General features: G+C 39.8%; 1 protein-coding gene and 1 non-coding gene across 2 annotated transcripts; one reads left to right on the top strand and one right to left on the bottom strand.

Annotated features, from left to right (window-relative positions):
* Positions 1–653: 653 nt before the first annotated feature.
* LOC130910680 (fatty acid-binding protein, liver-like) lies at positions 654–10,571 on the bottom strand. The gene is made up of 4 exons (XM_057828174.1): positions 10,505–10,571; positions 10,261–10,433; positions 10,112–10,201; positions 654–1,058 (listed from the first exon to the last, which is right to left on the bottom strand). The coding sequence occupies exons 1-4, from the start codon at positions 10,569–10,571 to the stop codon at positions 1,008–1,010; spliced, it is 381 nt and encodes a 126-aa protein (XP_057684157.1). The 3' UTR covers positions 654–1,007.
* LOC130911046 (U2 spliceosomal RNA) lies at positions 3,095–3,282 on the top strand. Its single transcript, XR_009061950.1, has one exon. It is a non-coding gene; the product is annotated as a U2 spliceosomal RNA (small nuclear RNA).
* Positions 10,572–16,484: the final 5,913 nt, after the last annotated feature.

Here is a 16,484-nt window from a genome sequence, read left to right as displayed (position 1 = left end):
TCCATCCATCCATCCATCCATCCATCCATCCATCCATCCATCCATCCATCCATCCATCCATCCATCCATCCATCCATCCATCCATCCATCCATCCATCCATCCATCCATCCATCCATCCATCCATCCATCCATCCATCCATCCATCCATCCATAATGATACATCAAGATCCCAAAATCAATGGAAAACACAAACTGTAGGTGACATGAATTTTATTCTAGATGATTAATTTTTCTTTTCTAACCCTTTAATGCACAAATTATGATCGTTTTTCTTCAATGTTTTTATTACATTCATTAAGTTCATCAGTATCAAACATGCGGCGTAGGGGCCAATTGCAGCCCACGGGACAATATTTCGCGACACCCTTGTGACATCCAATTATAGTACTAGCGTTGCTTGCACATGCAGTATTTATCAATGAGGAATTAAAAAAAAAAAAAAAAAAAAAAAGACAATTTTAAATAAAATCTATGAATTATTTGAAGCATTCCTTTAAAAAATATTTTAATAATAACAAATTAAAAAATATTTTAAAAACATAATTACAAAAAAAGCTATTTGTAGTAAAAAATGTAAATAATAAAGTAGTAAAAAATATAAATAATAAGAAATAAAGTAAAATTAATTTGAAAAAAATATACCTTTAAAAAAATTGTAATAAAGAGAAAAAAAAGACATCTATTCAAATAAGTTTGGCTAATGTGTATTTTGCTTTGGGAATGTTATTTATTCATCTATTTGTTTTGTAGGTATTTTGTGACTTAACATAGTGTAACTCTTTGCCTGCCACTGACGACAATAGACGTCCATGCCATTGGATTGGGCATCTATAGCTGTCAATAGGTGTTTTCAATATCAATTTCCTTCTTTTGCTAGCTATCACAATACATACTCAGTGACCTGGGCTGGCAGTGCGTCAACTAATCTAATCCTAACTTTTGAATAGATGTCCACTGTAAGGACCACTGTGGGTTAATAGTAGTGGTTGATGTTGACTGACAGGCATCATACACGCTTGCTTCTGCTGATGAACGTCACAGAGCCGGTGGTGATTGTCTGGGAAGAAAAGGAGAAAAGGCTCTCAATCAGTGGACACTTGCGGGCCCCTTAGAAATATATGCCTTGGGCATAGGCGAGCTAGGCGGTTGCCCAGGGTGCCATCTTGTGGCGGGGTCTCCAAATTGCTTTAGTGGAAAAAAATATACCCCCCCCAAAAAAATTCTCAGGCTACACTTCCAGAATGTTATTTAACATATAAAATACATGGAAATTGGCTACATATAAAAATATTTGCCTTTTCCAACCTGGATTGTATTAGCCACCTGCTATTTTGTGGCAGATATGGGGCAGGTAGGTACAGTCCATGTTTACAGTATGTAAGCAGATCCACTTCATTAAAAAAGGACAAATATTGGCCGGTGATTAAACCAAAGGTCATTCATTAGCCACGTTTACATGCTGACTTTTATTAATACCGATTCAAATCATTCCGAATGGAAATTTCAGATCAGCTGTTTACATGTCACTTCATCTATTCCGATCCATCGTTTACATGTGTCTGCCTTTATTCCGAAAGGACGTTTGACAACTGCCGTCTGACATGCACAGATGAATCAAAACAAAGCGTCACGTTGCAAAACGTGGAGATCGATCGTCAGAGTGCTGCTGTTTTAACTTTAACCCACTTGTTGTGTTTGTGGGGTCGTATCCGCTTCTGCTGTTTTGCTCTTTTGCCTTGTAGTAGCCGGTTGTCAGCGTTTTCCACCGATTTCTAATCTGGTCAACGCTCCGGTCTATTCCGGCTTCGTGTAACCTCTCGTGAACTTTTTAAAATAGTTCACTGTTCCTCGTTTTACGCCCGTCTAAGCGAGCAATTATATTCAATTCTTTTAAAGTTTGAATTAAATACAATCTTTCCGCCGGACTCCAATTAGGTGCGCTGTGCTTGGAAGCCATGTTGCAAGTGACGTTACTTACGTCACCAAGTGACGTCACCACGTCAGTACGGAGCATGTGCAGAAAGAACGCAACCAAACACCATTCCGCTTCCCTGTTTACATGATATAATTTTACTTCTAATCGGTTTGGGAAAAGGAATATTCCACCCCTGTGAATCGGAATGAAATTCCATTCGGTTTGGGCCTGTTCATTCCGAATGAGGTGTTTATATGGAACACATTTATTCGGTTTGAACATCTAAACCGATTGTAATTGGAATACTTGGCTCCATGTAAACGTGGCAAATGTCACAGTTTCAAAACAATACTAAAATTAGCATATAACAACAAACTAAATAGTATAACTAGCAGTTAATGAAACACCTGGGACACTAACTAAATAAACAATCAGAATGAAGGCCAAGAGGCAAATGACATTAATTTGCTTGTGTTACTGTATGAACCAAACGCAACAAGTTCTACAAGGATAATTTGCCATTAATTTATATTTAGAAACAACAGCTTCTACAGTGTTTTGGCAAAATATGGGGCGAGGGCCGGGGCTCCTAGCTACACGTCGCCTAGGGCACCCCTAAGCCCCTAGGGCCTGTTAACACTTAAACACTGTATAACAGTTAAAGCAAGGGCGTAGATTTGGTCTCAACATTGGTAGGGACGCTATAACAGCATATTCACTTTTTGCTGGGGACGAGACATTAATAAGACCAAACAGATTGGGTGAACGGGGGTCAGGGCTACATTTCTCAGATATATGCCTACGTAGAAATGAAAAAAGTTAAAATTATTTTCATGGGGGAAATCCCACCTTCTTCATATAAAGGAAATTTACAGTGGTTGTGTTTTTGTGTGTGTTATTTAAGAAATGTCTGCATAGGCTGCAAATAAAATTATTTTTCAATAAATGATGGAGAAAATAAATAAATATATTTTAATCAATGAATAAATGCACAGTTGAATTAACGTTAACAGTAGAAAACACATACGTTACAGGAGGACACTTATCTCTAATTTGCTTCCTGCTCGAGTTTTGCAGGTTAGCAAGTTCACACAGTTTAATGTTATGCTAACTGTGATGCAGGTTGGACTTTCAGTTGCAAAATTAGTGGCGTGTTCCCTACCTCCACAACATTGACGTCTACTTCTCGGCCTTTTGGCTAAGATCAAGTGTAGTACTTACAGTGGCTGCTGCTGCAGCCGGCCGAAAAAAAATTCCAATACCCCTCGTCTTTGAAATGGGTGGAGGAAGCAGCATGTTAACATGTATTTCTGTCGGGGTTGTGTGAGTGTGTGTGCTTGTTTGTTCTAGTCATCAGCCAATCAAACGTGCGTTTGAGGGGAAAAAATGGACCGGCACATTTAGCAAGTGAAAAGGGGTAAATGTCTGAACATAATGAAAATACAGTAATTCACTTAATAATGGAAGGGTCAATTCTATTCTTAAAACATATGGAAAGAAACTACAAATTATTATCATTAATAATTATCATCAATTATAATCATTATATACTGTAATTCAAATAACGTTGCTTAAAGGTTGGTGGGGACAATTTGAACATCCTGAAAAGTTGGTAGTGTTATGTCCCTATCGTCCCTATGCAAACTTACGCCCTTGAGTTAGTTACAGTCATTGACCCTCCCCATGCCCACATTACGCCCGCAAACCGGGCCCCTTAGGCTAGGTTCAGACCGCAGGTCTTAATGCATATATCCGATTTTTTCCCCATTTTTTTTTCGACTCGAGTGAGGCATTAACTTGACGGTCTGAATGGAACAAGTCGCATCAAAGTGGACCATTTCAAATCTGATCTAGGTCACTTTCGAATGTGGTTAAAATCCGATCTAGGTCACATCTTTCGAAATGTAGCGGTGGTCTGAACTCTCAAGTCTCCCAAATCGGAATTTGCAGTACCGTAATTTTCAGACTATAAGGCGCATCTGACTATAGGCCGCCACTCACCAAATCTGACACGAAAACGGCAGTGGTTCATGGATAAGCTGGCCTTGACTATAAGCCGCAGCTGTCCTCACTGTATGAGATATTTTCACCAAAAGATATTAACCGGTAACACTTTATTTGACAGCAGCATCGGATGACTGCCATAAGGCCAAATGAACCACCATGAAGCTTTGAACCAATTGGCTGCAATGCTTCATTGCTTCAAGAAGCGTCATTTCGCTGTCACTGCTCCACCTGCTGTCAACACTGTTGTCCTCCAACATGCCTCCTAGTAGGCCTGTCGCGATAACAAATTTTAGTGTGCGATAATTATTCTCATAAATTATTGCGATATGCGATATTATTGCGCTCCCCCCAATTTTTTTTAACCAATTTACAATAACACAGTACGAATACAGTATATATTAATAGATCAAGTACACCCATTTAAACGCGATAAATATTTACTCTTAAATTCAAATATACTTTTTAAGAAATCACAACTAAAAACAATAGACCATCCCTCTTAAGTAAAAAACAACAATATTGATACCATACAGAAACACAGAATAAATAAAATGTGTTTTAAAAAAAAAAATGCACTTAATAACTTAAGCATTTAGGCAAATGAAAACTTTTCCCATCATAGCTTCTGCAATGGTGTTCCTTAGGGATGCAACGATACAGTTAAGTCATGGTACGAATTTTGATACGGGGGACACGATTTTCGATCCGATTCAATACATTTAATGCTCTGTAAAAAAAAAAAAAAAAAACAATTGTATTTTTTGTTTCTTTTTTTTGTTTGGATTTTTTGCTAACGAGCAAAAATTAAATTGCCATCATATAAATATGCATTTTAGTGCATAATATTTATGTGCTTACTTCTTACTGATATGAAAAAAATTTGTATAAAAGTGCTGAGAACAATCTTTACTGTTTGTAAAGTGAGGCAGGGCACACCGTTGATTGCTACAGCTCTCTTAGCAGCTAGGTTAACTACATGAGCAAGACATCCTATTTATGGTCCGAATCCATCTGTGTCACGTACTGAATTAACAATATTTGCAACATTATCTATAGTCACTGGTATGGATTGATTTGGCCTTCTTAACCTCATGTGACAAATGACAGTTTAGAATTCTAGTATATTGACTACATGTCCCATAATCACTCTGGGCTCACGTAGTCAATGGCATGGAACGTAGCACATCTAATTTGCCATTTCATGATATCTAGTGTGTGCGCGCAACGCAGCGCATTAAAAAAGTTAGCAAGCGCCGCTGAAGTCACGACTGCTCATTACTACACAACACCAGTATATGACGGCTTTCATAAACAGGACGAGTTTGAAGCACAGCGCTCTTAATTTCATTCAGCTGTTCGTTGTCAAAGTGAGGTTATTCGTAGCAGCCAAGTCGGTAACAATGTTTTGGCGGACTTCGTTGTGAATATCCAGCGTTGTGCCGAAAAATAGCCGCCCCGCGTGAAATGTCACTCCTGACGGGAGCGCCCACACGTCAACAACACCGGCGCGCCATAGATGGTCCACAGTCACTCCGGAGCACTGACGTGGCCGGTATACGTTGAACAATAGGATATAATGGGAACGATTGGCTCCGGCGCTAGTTTTTGCTGGACCTGGAACGAAGATGCATTTTGCGCAGTTGGTAACGAGGAATCCGAACTTTTAAGAGCACGTCTGTCGCACGCGCGCACGCAAGTGCACGCGAGGCGATAAATCGCAGCGGAAAAATTACCGCCTTCATTTTTATATATCGCGCGATAAATGGAATTATTGCATATTGCGACAGGCTTACCTCCTAGCATGTATTGCAGCGCTAAAGATGTAAATAACAATCAAAATTCACGTTCTCTGCTAATTTTTTTTTTCAGTTACAGTCCCAGTTGTTTCATTAACTGCTAGTTATGGTTTTTGGTAACACTTTATTTGACAGTGGCGCAGACAGACTTATAATTATGACATGACACTGCCATGAGCATTAATGAATACATATGACATGTCATTTTGTGTCATTCGGCAAATTATCTCACTTTTGAATAGATAGATGTAAAAGGTCCGAGTTGGACATAAATGGAGTTAGTGTCAAAATTTTCCGGGTGACACTTAATGATATCAGTCTTATGATGCCACTGTCAATAAAGTGTTACTTATTAAGCCAAATAAATCTACAAATAAGCCGCAGGATTCAAAATGAGGGAAAAAAGTAGTGTCTCATAGTCCGAAAATTACGGTAATTACATCAGAAAAGCGCAAGAGAGGTAGGTAGGACGGCGCCAGTGACTGAGCTGGCATCAGAGTTAGTGCCTAGCTTGAACTTTACTTTCAGGCAGGAGGCGGGATTCACCACAGTCATGAAAAATATAAAATGAAAAAAAAGGATAAGCCTGAGAATTCTCAGTTTTCTTGTCAGACTGCTAATTAGTGCACATGTGTTAAACTTGAAGGGGCTCAATAGAAAAATACAGTCTGAACGGACACGCCAAAAAACAGTTATGACGAAAAAAATCGGAATTATGCGTGACGACCTGCGGTCTGAACCTAGCCTTAGAGGCCTGGACCCAGGTAGGGTTGCACCCGCAGCACCCCTAAGTTCTGCCCCATCATATTACCGTATTGGCCCGAATATAATAAATAAATAAAAAAGAAAAAAATAATAAAAATAAAAATTCACTTGCATATTTTAAACTTTTAAACAAATGACATCACAATGAAAAAATGGTCCCTGTAAAAAAGTCACGGATATTTACCTCATAACTATCGCTCAATTGTATTTTTTTAAAAGGGTAAATATATGAAAAAGAAAATCTTGACCACTCCTCGATGTCTGCGATTTCTGCATCGCGACCCTTGTTATATTACCATGTTTCACCCATGAAATAAAAAAAAAAATCCATCTGTGGCCATTCACAGCTGTGTCTTGACACTCGGTGATACATGCTACATGGAGTTTTTGGATCGAAAAGGGGTAAGTAAGCGATAATATCTCGTTAAACTCATGGCGTCTGTAATTCTGTTCTCCCGTACTCTCACCTCCAGATAGGGTTTTGCTGTTTTAAATTTTATTTATTTTTTTCCCCAAAATGCCCTCCTGTTCAAATTTTTTCTTTCCCCAGAAAAGTGAGATTTCAAGCTATCCAATGATCGGACAATTTTCAAATTTGGCCAAATTGGGGGTTTCAGAGCGGAACTTCAAGTCACCTGAGTGTTTTCTGCCATATACATTTCATTTTATTTCATTTTTTTTGAAAGGGAAATTGGAACAGATAAGTGTAATTTCCTGTCATTTCGATGGGAAAATATGGCAGTCATTAAAAATTCTAAACTGACATCTCGACGCACCATTAACAGTGTTGTTAATTTTACTTTAAAAAAGTAATTAATTACAGTTACAAATTACTTGTCCCAAAAAGTAATTGTGTTAGTAACTCAGTTACCTGAATGTAAGAGTAATTAGTTACTTGGCAAAGTAACTAGTGATAATTTTCATGTTTTTTTTTCTCAAAAGAAAAAAAAAAAAGGTCACACAAGTTTAAAGGGTTTTGGGAACAATTTGCCCTAGCCCAATTCTTTACCCTCCACTTAACTAGACACAAGGGTCTTGCGATAAGTAGATAGTAACCTTTGCTATGTGTGGAAGTCATTTAAAGTTGAGAATCAACCGTTAAAGTTGTTAAAATTGCTCCTGTTATTGCATTAGTTCCCTTCTGTCAACTTTCAACAATCAACATGTGTAAGTTTTAAGTTTTCATCATTTAAAGATAGATTTAAGTCAAGATTTTGCCGATTTAGGAGCATTTAAAAAAAAAAAAAAAAAAGTTACTTAGGTTCGCGAGGAAGGATCTCTACATCAGAGCTAGTGTTGTATCGGTCGCGAACGATTCGTTCTTTTTGAACGAATTGTTTGGGTGAACGAGACCGAACTAATCACCATCTGCACTGATTCGTTCTATGAAGTTGGTGGCGCTTGTTCGCTGCGTGGGAGGGCGTTGAGCAAGCGGCAGCGTCTTCTGACATCGCACACGACCAATCAGACGCCAGCTTCATCGCGGGCAGGGGAGGGAGCGGAAACAGAATCAAGGCGTCTGTCACTCATTTCCACGTGTGGCCAATAAGCAGCCAGCGTGCAGGCAGGGGGGAAAGACTGAGTTTTGTCACTTCCCGTTCAGTGATTCGGTCCTCCGGTTCCTGACCTAGCTTGCTGCTAACTTGACTTTCCAGTAATGACTATGCGGTGTACGAGTCATAAAATGAAAGGAAATTACTTTGTCACATATTTGTTAACGTGGAGCCTATCAAATGCTGCTCAAACAGACAAAAACACCACACAAATCTAGCGAGCATGGTTTAGTGTTCTACTTTTCTCAACAGACTCGGGACTGTACCTATGACTATATACTATCAAATTTACAGTAATTTAAAACACGCGTACCTACGAGGCAAGCAAAAGCTGAGCTGCGGTCGCGTGACGGCAGTGAAGCGGGCAGAGAACTGTCACTATATGGAGGCTTCATGGCAGCGATATTTACCTCATATGTGCACAGAAAAAAAAAAAGAATATTTAGTATGATCACCATAATACTGATTTGCAATGAAACTGTATATACATGTCAATTTTTTCCGAGTGTTTTATTTTTTATTTTTTTTTCGTGTCAGAGGGTGTCGGTTGGTTTGACAAATTATGTCAATCCGTCCATCATGTGCTACTCAAGCGCCCAAAAACAAAGCGGGCGGACACGGGAGATGTCGCAATATGTCTACATTTTTCTTAACAGACTAATGAGAGTAGAAAGGCGACATCATAAAGAGCAAACAATTATTTCTCGTCAGCATTTGACGATCTGAGATGCAGGGACGACAGGGGAGCTGACCGGATTTTATTTATTAATACCAGTGCAAAAATTCAATACGATCATCTTAATAATAAAAAACAAAAATACAACAGAGCGAGAGGTAAATATGATGTGTTGGTCGTTCCATATTTAGAAATTAAACTTTCGATTTATTTTTATTTTCGTGACAGCAAGCATGCCGCGTTGGCTGGTAGCAGCACTGCAGCAGCATTGTATATGTGAGCAAGATCATGCTAAAGAAAGTCCGTGCGCCCCCGACCCCAAACCCCCACTTCCCCCTCAAAAGGAAAATGTTTAACCGTGTCCTAAATCGAAATGCAAGCACGAGCCATGACTTTGAGCCCATAGAACTAGGACAGACGACGCGGAAGTTCTCCCTCGCTTTTGCAGCAGCGGGAGGGAGACGAGGCTGTCTGTGTAAGCAGAATGATATCGCCTGTCACTCATTTCTGAAACTACGACGAGTGGTCAATGTGCAAGAGAGGGAGGGACCAAGCAATGTCACTTCCCGTTCAGTTATACTGCGAAGCGGTCTTTGGTGATTCGTTCGGCAACGTCACTTCCCGTTCATTAACCGAACGATTCATTTGGGCGGGGAGGGAGTTGAGGGGGGCGAACGATTCGTTGAACGATTCGTTTGAACGAATCTTTTTACTGAACGAACCGGAATGGATTCGTTTACTCAAGTGAACGACAGATCCCGTCACTAATCAGAGCCTTCCTGCGACGTTTACTGCTTTAAGATGGCGGCTGTTTACTAACGCATGTAGTCCTTAAAACATGTTACCAATGCAGCCGTGTCTGTCATTTGCATCTAGTTCTATAATATGTGATATCTACCGTATCATGTGGGCGTAGTTTGTAGGCTATGGCTACACTCAGGTAAACGAGGGAGTTTATTTTATATCCAGCGATGAAGTTGGAAGCAGTTATGTGGCGTCGGAGCTACTCCTGTTCTGGTTTGTTTACATCCGTGGTACACTCAAAATGGCGCATGGAGGCGTGTCCGCTAGTTCGGGCACGTGACTGAAAAAGACCGATTGGAGCCACCTAGCATCACGTTTGCAACGGCGTCCTCCCCACTCCTGCTCTGCTCTCTCGTCTCCGTGAGTCCGTCTCTCTCAGACTTTTTTTATTCAACCAACTTAGTAACGCATAGTAACGCACGCCTTTCCCGCCTCAGTAACGGTAACGGCGTTGCCAAGATGAGAAAAGTAATTAATTAGATTACTCATTACTGAAAAAAAAAATAAAGCCGTTAGTAACGACGTTATATTGTAACGCCGTTTTAACAACACTGACCATTAATAAACAACTTTCTTGAATGGAGCTTGACTGACCTCAACCATGTCCTCCCCTTGCATTTCTCGGACCGCCGTGAACTTGTCAGTTTTGGTAATCAGCTTCCCGTTCTCCTCCCTGATGACACACTAGAAAAACAACAATATGAAGCTCTGTCGATAACAACCAAGATGAAGTTTGCGCTCACTTTAATCTTCCTGCCGTCCACAGTGGTCACTTCCGATTCCTTTCCCATGCAGAATGAATGTGTTTTGCTGAATTTGGGGGTTTTGATGGTGTAGATCCAAGTGTCGTCCTTCCGTTCAAACACAGTGACTGGCTTAATGTCCTTGCGCATCTTGATGACCATTTGCGGAGTGCCTTGAAATCAGAAATGTGTCATATTAGAAGCTTTAAATGGAAGAAATACCTCACTTTTGCTATTTTTATACCCAATGCTTTTAGGAATTCCTCCAGGTTTTCTTCGGAGTAAACCTTCCATGTGCCGATGAAGTCCATGTCTGCTCCTGTGTGTTCTTTGTTTGTTGCTGGTTGGCATGATAGGGAGTTGAAACTCCCTGTTATTCCACTGATGAGTTGATACTGTTTGTTGAGTTAGTGATGCCGTCACAAGGGAAGGCAGAACACTTTATAATCCAAAATAAAATAATCATTAAACGTTTTTAAATGGTAAAGCAGTTGTTCTTAACCTTCCTAAGGGTACTGAGCCCCACAAGTTTCACATGTGCATACACCGAACCCTTTGGAATTAAATATAAAGCAATTTTTTTCAAATTCAAAATGGATATACCGTAGCTAAGCTATAGCAAGCTAATCTCTGAGTGAATTCCCATTCACATTACTTGAAATTTCAACAATATGATAAATAATTTTGCCTTTGCTCTTGATTTTCACTTTGGAAAATGAATTTTAAATTTTCATATCTACATTCTTATTTTAGTGTTGCATCGTTGCATCACATACTATTTTTTTAGTCGAAAATATGACGCAACTGTTTTTTTTGGGTGGTTATATATGGGGCGCCATTTGTAAAGCAGCACATGCCGAAAAGTTTCTCACATTTAGAGCCACGCAGTGTTAAAAATGTGGTGTGAAATGTTTACAGTCACTTTTTTAGCACATTTACACTGGGAAACCTTTGTACTGCAGTCAGAATAGCTCTGCCGATAGTCTCGGGTAAATTGGACTCGCTTGACATATTTTCTTACAGCCCACTTTCGCCACTGTGAGAAACGCGGGATTTTTGCAGTTCAGGCTAGAAAAGTCAACATTGCTCTCCAGTCCAGTCCAACAGAGACCCCTCGTGGCTATTCTTAGTAACTTTACTGGGCTCGTGCGTAAAAGTGACACTAAAAGAACAAAATACTCCTTAAATGGTTTCTCCTAAATGTGTATTTTACCTAGATATTGTTGTTATCACAATAAATCATGCCCAAGAGCCGACTGCCACCGTTGAGTAGGTTTTATTCATTTTCAAGCAACGTAAACAAACAGTCTGAGCTGCTCCAGCTTTTATTTTGTTACTTCCGGTCTCCAGTCATGTGAATTTGCATATTACGCTAAATATTTAGTTTCAACTGTTTCCAGATTTAAGATTCAAATATAGTATTTAGATATAACATTTACATTTAGGATTTAATATAAAATTCAAATATAGGTTATATATATAAATATATATAAATTTCATATATATATTCAGGATATCAATTTAAAATATATATAGAAAATATAAATTTAAGATTTACATTTAAGATTTAAATAAATATTTAGTTCTGGATTTAAACATTCAAGTCCAATACTTATTATTTAAAAATAAATATTTAAGTTGCTAAATAATGTTGTAAATGTGCAAAAAATAGTGACTGTACACATTTCACACCACATTTTTAACACTGCGTGGCGCTAAATGTGAGAAAATGTTGTCGTTATTTTCGGCATGTGCTGCTTTACAAACGGCGCCCCATAGTTATACTTCCTCGTACCAAGTACGAGTCAACCTTCCACTGAGCAAACCAGTTTCTTCTCCCATTAGATTGAGGGCTAGCTGTTGAAAGAAATTGAATTACGGTGAGCTTGTAAATTGGGGGCGAACAAGTCCAAAACTTAGTCTAGAACGACACTTTGCCTTTAGTTAGTGTATGAAAATAGGCCCCTGTGTGTCTTAACATTCATCGAACTCCTTCCACAGGTGTCAAACTGGTCCTCAAAGCACCGCAGAGGGCACTGGATTTCATTCCAACCAAACAAGATGAATACATTTTCACCATACTGGTGTCTTACAAGTAGTGGTGTCAACAATAAGTGATGCGGCGATGCATCCCGATGCGGGGCATGGATGATTCGATTCGATGCGGGCAACAGGCCGAATCGATTCAGCGCATTTTAAAATAAATTCCGGTGATGCAACGGATTTGGTTTCCCCATTTGTATTATTATTCTCATGTTTCATTTTTTACACACTGCGTAACTCTGGTCAAGTTTCCCACCAACCTCGTAGAAGCCAAAATGTCTCCAGATGTCTGCTTTCAATGTCTTAGGTGCAGCAATAATCCTTCTTGCTCCCTCTTTCTCCGCTTAAGCCATTGTTATGCTATGTTATATCTCTTAGAGGTTAGATCTTGTGCCCGAACCCGAACGGGTCGGGTCAGGCCCAAAATGTTAAGCATTCACGTTCCGGTCGGGCCGCCGCGCCGGACTAATAAATTATTTAAAAAAAAAAAAAGGCTCTCTGTATTGTGGATTTGCTTGTGCACTCACATGAACGCAGTGGCGCCGCCCACTTTTTCTTTTTCTCATTCCGCTGTGGCGCTTGTGATTCGTTACGAAAGACACTTTTATTTATGCACACAAAAGCAACACAAATGTGATCCTTTTGAATCTTCTCCTCTGTGTGTCTGCAAAACCGAATGCTTTTTTTAATATTAAACTTTCCCAGCATTATTTCATTGTGTAAATGCTTTTATAATGATCATAAAAATATGTAGACTATTTAAACATTAAGAAAACTTGTGTTTTTTCTGCCAACTCGAAGAAATGAAAATAAATTGCTGCTGCTGCGTTTTTTCCCCTCGTCACTCCCCAAAAAAAAAAAAAAAAAAAATCCGGTTTTTCGGGCTAGGCCTGCAAATCTAGTTAATTGATCGGGCTCGGGCCGGGTCGGGCTTCAATACCAGCGGGCCATGTCGGGCTTCAATACCAGCGGGCCGTGTTGGCTTGGGCTGGATTTTTTAGGCCCGATCTAACCTCTACTACCTCTCTGCTCTCTCGATTGCAAAAAACTGATATTTCCTCATGTTGAAACAGATTGTTATGGCTGCTAAAATGCTGCTGCACTTCATTTTAATTCATTATTTTTAATTGTTTTGTGGTAGTTACTGATTGCATTTCTAAGTTGGTTGCACATATATAATGGGCTAGGTCTGCATTTTACTTCTGTTCTACATTGCAATTTAGTTGATGTTTTGTTTGCAACTGAACTGATCCCTGGATTGATATTGCGATAAAGATGCTGCTGCACTACAATATTTTCTTTGTCGTTTTCTTTAATATTTACTTGAATATTTTTATTGATGGGTCGTTGTGACTAAAATACAGTGACTGTTATTACTGATTTTGCACGGGAGTTCAGATGTTGCACTGTGTGAAAGGCTGCTACAAGATGTAAAAAAAAAAAGAGAAAACCCTGGTCTCATTCAAAGCACTAATTAAATAAAAAGTTAAAAAGCCAATAAAAAGTTGTTTAATGTCTGACCGCTTGTGTTGCCTCATGATTCACGAAAAATATGCTTTGCTTTAGAATTTTAATGCATCCTAGGCTTTAATGCATCGCGATGCTTTGCCGAATCGAACAGAATCGTGACCCTTTGAATCGAATCGAATTGTGGCCCTCCGAATCGTAAACGAATCGAATCGTGAGGGCAGTGCCGATGCACACCACTACTTACAAGTGTAATCAGTTGATTGCAGTCAGGTGCTTATTTTAGCAGAAACCTCATTGGTTGAACTGTCTGTGCTGGATCTGTTGGAACAAAGACCAGGACCCACTGCGGCCCTTTGTGGAATCGATTTGACACCCCTGCCTTAGACATACTCACCGTACCCCTGGGGTTCGGTCAAACCCAGGTTAAAAACCACTGCTCTAAAGGGACATCGGCAGAAATAAAATAAATTTAAACCATCTGGTGTGCGCCACATCGTATGTGGTGTGCACTAGAAAATTCCCTTTTATAGGCCACAAACTGCGGGCGCGCATTGGACACCGGCAGTTTCGGCGTTCTAAAAATGATAATACAGGATTTAGTTGAGCCATAGACTTTATAACCTACATTATGACTATAAAAATATTACTGCATTACCAATAACCAAACCAAACCAAACCAAACCATTACCAGTACCAATAGTTTCCCCGTGCGCACCAGATAGATTCTAGTCCGTACCACATACTATCTGGTGCGCAACAGATGGTTTCTAGTGCGCACCACATACAGTGGGGCAAATAAGTATTTAGTCAAACAGCAATTGTGCAAGTTCTCCCACTTGAAAATATTAGAGAGGCCTTTAATTGTCAGCATTGGTAAACCTCAATCATGAGAGACAGAATGTGGAAAAAAACAGAAAATCACATTGTTTGATTTTTAAAGAATTTATTTGCAAATCATAGTGGAAAATAAGTATTTGGTCAATACCAAAAGTTCATCTCAATACTTTGTTATGTACCCTTTGTTGGCAATAACGGAGGCCAAACGTTTTCTGTAACTCTTCACAAGCTTTTCACACACTCTTGCTGGTATTTTGTCCCATTCCTCCATGCAGATCTCCTCTAGAGGGGTGATGTTTTGGGGCTGTCGTTGGACAACACGGACTTTCAACTCCCTCCACAGATTTTGTATGGGGTTGAGAGCTTGAGACTGACTAGGCCACTCCAGGACCGTGAATTGCTTCTTACGAAGCCACTCCTTTGTTGCCCTGGCTGTGTGTTTGGGATCATTGTCATGCTGAAAGACCCAGCCACGTCTCATCTTCAATGCCCTTGCTGATGGAAGGAGATTTTCACTCAAAATCTCTCGATACATGGCCCCATTCATTCTTTTCTTTACACAGATCAGTCGTCCTGGTCCCTTTGCAGAAAAACAGCTCCAAAGCATGATGTTTCCACCCCCATGCTTCACACTATTTTGGTTTCATCTGACCATAACACATTCTCCCAGTCCTCTTCTGGATCATCCAAATGCTCTCTAGCGAACCACAGACGGGCCTGGACATGTACTTTCTTCAGCAGGGGGACACGTCTGGCAGTGCTGGATTTGAGTCCCTGGCGGCGCATTGTGTTACTGATAGAAGCCTTTGTTACTGTGGTCCCAGCTCTCTGTAGGTCATTCACTAGGTCTCCCCGTGTGGTTCTGGGATTTTTGCTCACCGTTCTTGTTATCATTTTGACGCCACGGGGTGAGATCTTGCATGGAGCCCCAGATCGAGGGAGATTATCAGTGGTCTTCTATGTCTTCCATTTTCTAATAATTGCTCCAACAGTTGATTTCTTTACACCAAGCGTTTTATCTATTGCAGATTCAGTCTTCCCAGCCTGGTGCAGGTCTGCAATTTTGTCTCTGGTGTCCTTCGACAGCTCTTTGGTCTTGCTCATAGTGGAGTTTGAAGTGTGACTGACTGAGGTTGTGGACAGGTGTCTTTTATACCGATAATGAGTTAAAACAGGTGCTATTAATACAGGTAACAAGTGGAGCCTCGTTAGACCTCGTTAGAAGAATTTAGACCTCTTTGACAGCCAGAAATCTTGTTTGTAGGTGACCAAATACTTATTTTCCACTCTAATTTGGAAATACATTCTTTAAAAATCAAACAGTGTGATTTTCTGTTTTTTTTTCTCCACATTCTGTCTCTCATGGTTGAGGTTTACCCATGTTGCCAATTACAGGCCTCTCTAATCTTTCTAATCTAATATTTTCAAGTAAGAGAACTTGCACAATTGGTGGTTGTATTGCACAATTGGTGGTTGACTAAATACTTACTTACATCCTATTTACATGATAGGGATTTCTTTGTGTCAATCGGAAACTATCAGTCAGAACGAACCAAATTCACGTGTGGAGTCCCTCAAGGGTCAATTCTTGGACCACTCTTATTTAACACATATATGCTTCCATTAGCTCAGATAATGGAACAGTATGACATCTCCTATCACGCCTATGCAGATGACACACAACTGTACATTTCTGTGTCCCCACATGATTATAGTCCCTTAGTCTCCCTGAGTAAATGCATTCATCAAATCAATGAATGGATGTGGCAGAATTTTCTCCAGTTAAATGCGGAGAAGACAGAGGTGATCATTTTTGGGCCAAAAAAGGAAAGGTCAAGGATAAACAGCCAACTTAGCACAATGTCACTTACAGC

Source organism: Corythoichthys intestinalis, chromosome 22, assembly GCF_030265065.1.
Source record: "Corythoichthys intestinalis isolate RoL2023-P3 chromosome 22, ASM3026506v1, whole genome shotgun sequence".
Lineage (NCBI taxonomy): Eukaryota > Metazoa > Chordata > Actinopteri > Syngnathiformes > Syngnathidae > Corythoichthys > Corythoichthys intestinalis.
The sequence above is the reverse complement of the archived record's forward strand: the minus strand, read 5'-3'. Positions and strand labels throughout refer to the sequence as shown.